The sequence below is a fragment of the Chaetura pelagica genome, unplaced genomic scaffold, assembly GCF_000747805.2.
Source record: "Chaetura pelagica isolate M959 unplaced genomic scaffold, ChaPel_1.0 scaffold555, whole genome shotgun sequence".
NCBI lineage: Eukaryota > Metazoa > Chordata > Aves > Apodiformes > Apodidae > Chaetura > Chaetura pelagica.
Genome location: NW_009953297.1, coordinates 9,056 through 13,583, shown reverse-complemented (window position 1 = coordinate 13,583; position 4,528 = coordinate 9,056). Strand labels below are relative to the sequence as shown.

General features: G+C 57.0%; 1 protein-coding gene across 1 annotated transcript in view; it reads right to left on the bottom strand.

Annotated features, from left to right (window-relative positions):
- The window catches only part of PLEKHB1 (pleckstrin homology domain containing, family B (evectins) member 1), a gene marked incomplete at its 5' end in the record, with an annotated part of 12,859 nt that continues 8,331 nt past the window's right edge, over positions 1-4,528 (bottom strand). The window contains 6 exons of the mRNA XM_009997984.1: positions 1-137; positions 417-537; positions 1,261-1,300; positions 2,726-2,828; positions 3,852-4,004; positions 4,506-4,525. Coding sequence (XP_009996286.1) covers positions 1-137; positions 417-537; positions 1,261-1,300; positions 2,726-2,828; positions 3,852-4,004; positions 4,506-4,525 — 574 coding nt within the window. The remainder of the gene's footprint in view (positions 138-416; positions 538-1,260; positions 1,301-2,725; positions 2,829-3,851; positions 4,005-4,505; positions 4,526-4,528) is intronic.

Genomic DNA, 4,528 nt, shown 5'->3' with positions numbered 1-4,528 from the left:
TTAAAACCAGCAGGGCATCCACATGAAGGAGCCCAGGGCAGCACCAGTGGCTGCCCCTGCCAGCAGCCCCAGGGCCATCTGGTCCCCGGAGACCCGGTAGGGATCCTCGCGCACGATGACGTGGGTCACCCCGGGAGCTGCAAGGCAAAAAGTGGGGGGATGTTGAGATGGGAGGGGACATCTTCCTGGCAACCCCCCCCCCCATCCCCAATGCCAACAGATGGGCATGGCTTCCCCCAAAGGCTGCCACCGGTCTGGGATGGAGGGGACCCCCATTTTCAGCTGTCACCCGTGTCCCCAAACTGCAAAACCATCTCTCTGGGGATCTGTGTGCTGAGGCAGGAGCTGTGACCTGCCCCCCCGGGGAAGCATCAAACATGGGGGAGGGATGGGGTGGAGCAGGATGAGGCCACCACCCCTGGGCCCCCCCCCTCCATACTGGTGGCCATAGTGGCCAGAGCTGATGTAGGCAGTCTGGTGGGAGTCGAGGGGCACCGTCTGGTAGTAGTCGTCATCATAGGGGGCGTAGACATGCACCTGGAAGTGGTGGAAGCACAGTGTGAGGCTGGTGACATGAGCAGGGCCACCTGGTGGAGCCACAGCCCAGCCAGTGTGGCTGTGCCTCAGTTTCCCCCATGTGTGACAGGGGCACTGAATCGCTTGGATTCCCTGTGCTGCTGAAAGGGGACCTGAAGTGGCAGAAATGCCAGAGGCAGCTCAAGCACCTGAATGACCTACCTGTGCTTAGGTCACTTTAGCTGTGTCCCTTGTCACCCATGTCCCCATCACCTTAAAGTCTGCTCCTGTAACTGTGTCCCATCTCCTTAACTGTGTTCCCTGTCACCTTAACTTTGGCCCCCATCACCCATGTCCCCATCACCTTGAAGTCTGCTCCTGCCATCCTAACTGTGTCCCATCACCTTAACTCTGCCCCATCACCCCAACCATGTCCCCCCCAACCTTAACTTCTGCCCCTGTCACCTTAACTCTGCCTCTGTCACCCCCAGCCACTGAATAGGGTCACCCTTGGCTCTGTCATATTCTGTTGCTGGCATCACAAGTGTTCCATCCCTTTTCCTCTTCCCTGTCTGGCTCTAGGAGCTTTACTCCCTGTATCTCCGTGGGTGCAGGGTCTTGGGGGGTCACCCCAAGCTCAGCATCAGCCCTAAGTGGGGGACCTCAGGTTGGTGTCACTTCTACCCACGTCCACCTGAAGCCTGTGCCAAGACAGTGCCCCTCATTTGGGGGATGGAGCCTCACCGGGGTGGATTTAGCCTCCAGCACAGCCATCTTCCAAGCACTGCAAATAAAACAGAGGGATGTGGTTTTGGGGTGCACTGGGGGGGTTGGAGTTGTCCCCATGGGGCTGCCTGGCAGCTCTGCTGGACACACATGTCCCCCTCCCTCCCCCTGGTGACATGGATGTGGCCACGGGGCTGGCACTGGGCTTTAATTCCCTGTCAGTCCATGCTGGGTAAATGGGATGGTACCTGAGGCCACAGGGATGGGCACAGGGATAAACACTCTCCTTGGGACCAGCCCTGGCTACACTAAGGGCAGGCAGGAAAATGGCACCTAAATTTGGGGGAGGAAAGTGGGTAATGGATGAATTTCTATTTGTCAGGGGTCAGGCTCAACTGATCAAGCTCAGCTTGGCCACACTGAACATCCCCCCTTGCCTTAAGTGCAGCTGAATGTTTCACACTTTTTAAATCCTTCTAAAAATCAGAGGGTCTATTTTTCAGGGATATCTTAATTTTTATTAAAATAAATGTATTAATTTTTAATAGAAACAAACCAAAGGGGAACAGTGCTAAAAGTGGGTGTTTCCTCCTGCTGGGCTGGGCCTTAAGCCAATGAGGACTTGACTTTCCCTGTTTATCACCAAATCCCAATGAAAGCCCTTCCCAGTGATCCTCAGGCAGGCCCAGAGGTGGCTTCTCACCCAGGAGGGAAAACCACCCCACAGGAGAGACCCACTGCTTAAAAATAGTTGCTTTTGGCTCTGAAATAGCATAAAAGATTCATCACATGGTTTCAAGTTGGAAAGGACCTAAAAGATCATCTAGTTCCAACTCCCCTGCCATGGGCAGGGACTCCTCCCACCAGCCCAGGCTGCTTCAAGCCCCATCCAACCCGCCCTTGAGCACCTCCAGGGATGGGGCAGCCACAACCTCCCTGGGTTATTCAGCAGGGAACCCAAATCTCCACCTGTGCCAGTGGCAGGGGCTCTGCAAGGGGTTCTGCCACGGGTGGGAGTGGGACAGAGCTCTCCTGTGGCTGAGGCTCTTCCCAGGTTTGGGATAATTTGGATGGAAAAGCCACCGAGGGGATTTCAGTTTGGCTTACACGGCGTCGTCCTGGCTCTCGGCACACAGGGTGGTCTTGGAGCCGTCCCGCAGCACCACGGTCAGCAGGCACTCCCGGCTCTTCCCCTCAGGAGGGTTCCAACTCCCCTGCCATGGGCAGGGACTCCTCCCACCAGCCCAGGCTGCTTCAAGCCCCATCCAACCTGCCCTTGAGCACCTCCAGGGATGGGGCAGCCACAACCTCCCTGGGTTATTCAGCAGGGAACCCAAATCTCCACCTGTGCCAGTGGCAGGGGCTCTGCAAGGGGTTCTGCCACGGGTGGGAGTGGGACAGAGCTCTCCTGTGGCTGAGGCTCTTCCCAGGTTTGGGATAATTTGGATGGAAAAGCCACCGAGGGGATTTCAGTTTGGCTTACACGGCGTCGTCCTGGCTCTCGGCACACAGGGTGGTCTTGGAGCCGTCCCGCAGCACCACGGTCAGCAGGCACTCCCGGCTCTTCCCCTCAGGAGGCTGCACGTCTGGGAAAGGGAAGGGGCAGGATCCGGCCTCAGAGAAGGAGACACGCCCCCCCTGTCCCCACCCATGGATCCTCTCGGGAAAGGTCGAGCTCTGAATTACCCCTGGCACGAGCAGCCCCGTGTGCCGCTAATTAACTAAAACACTTGCTTGGGACACCATGTTCCTAATTAAGGTTTAATTTCAGCTCCGGTTCCACTTACAAGTCACCATCAGGCTCTCAAAGGTTAAAGGCCACCAGGAGCAAAGAGCTGACAAGCAGAAACTTCCACCCCCAAGGCAGAAAAGAAAGTGGGAAGGCAGAAAATTGGCAAAAATCTGCTGGAGGCCCCAAGGCTGAGCTGTGGCTGCTTGGAATGTGCCAGGTTGCAGCAAGGACCCCAGTTTCCTTGAAGCATGAGACTCTCACCCCTGGAACTGGGTCACAAGCTTGAGCAGGAACAGAATCTTAGATCCATGAGGCTCGTGCATCTTTCCCCCACACTCCCAAGATGGGCAGGACCCTCTGGTGAGGATCAACCTTTGGATTTGTGCTCCCACTGTGGTGTCCTGGCTTCACAGCCCAAGAAAAGGAGCTTTGTGTGGGGGCCGTGGGCTGAGCTGAGCTGCTGCTGCTGCTTTGTTCTCCTTGTTTGTGCGAGACGGCGCGGGATGAGTCAGGGCCGTGGGATTGTGTTTGGAACAAGCACAAGGCAGGAGGAGAGTTTCTCCTTCCTTCCCCATGGAAGAGCAACAGGAGAGAAGATGCAACATGCACCTCCTGGGGGACAGCCTGGTGCTGGCTGGGAGCTGGAAATGGGTATTCACCTCTTTTAGGGGTGGATTAGGCAGCCTGGGTGATTTTGGGGATATTACAGAATCACCAAGGCTGGAAAAGACCTTTAAGATCATAAAGTCCAGCCTATGACCAACATTTCTAGACATGCACAAGCAGAGCATAATTTGAAAGGCTTGCAGCTCCATGGAGAGCCCTGCACGGGGTGGAGTTGGGGACAAGGGGCCTGGGGACACGGGGCTTTGCTCACCTCTGCACTCGCGGCCAGTGCGGACGTCCCGGCAGCTGTACTTGATGTGGATCCTGCCGTCCATGTCGCGCTGCGTCTCGTCGTGGTAGTAAACCAGGCTGCCATCCAGGTAGAGGACAAACCAGTTCCTCTTCCAGCGGCGCAGGATGGAGCCTGGGAATGGGATGGGGGTGAAGGACCCCAGTGAACCCAGCAGGATAAGGGCCAGTGTGTTCCCCAGACCAACACCCTCCTCCAGATTTGCAGCCAGATCCCACCACCCCCTCCAAGAGCCACTGCCTTCCCCAGGGCACCTGTGCCACGGCTGAGCATCCGGGGCAGCGTGGCCAGGTGGCTTTCAATTCAATAAGAGCTGCCAAAAGCAAAAAAAAAAGCCATCAGGGCATCTTGGTGCTGCCCTGCTGAGCACACGGGACCGGATCCAGCCCCGGACGTGGAGCCGCGCGTCTGTTCTCATGGCAGAAGGTCCCTCTCCCTTACGTAAATCTGCGGGCAGCTCAGCTGCCATCTCCTCACTGCTGTGGATTAACCGCCAGGCTCGGGGCCTGTCCCCCACCCCACACCTCCTCCTGGCACCCCATAGCCAAAACCTCTCTCCAGGGTCTTTATTTTGGGGAGGGCTCCCAGCCTGGGAAGCTGAAGGGTCGCACTTACTCTGCCGCCAAAGCCAACCGCTC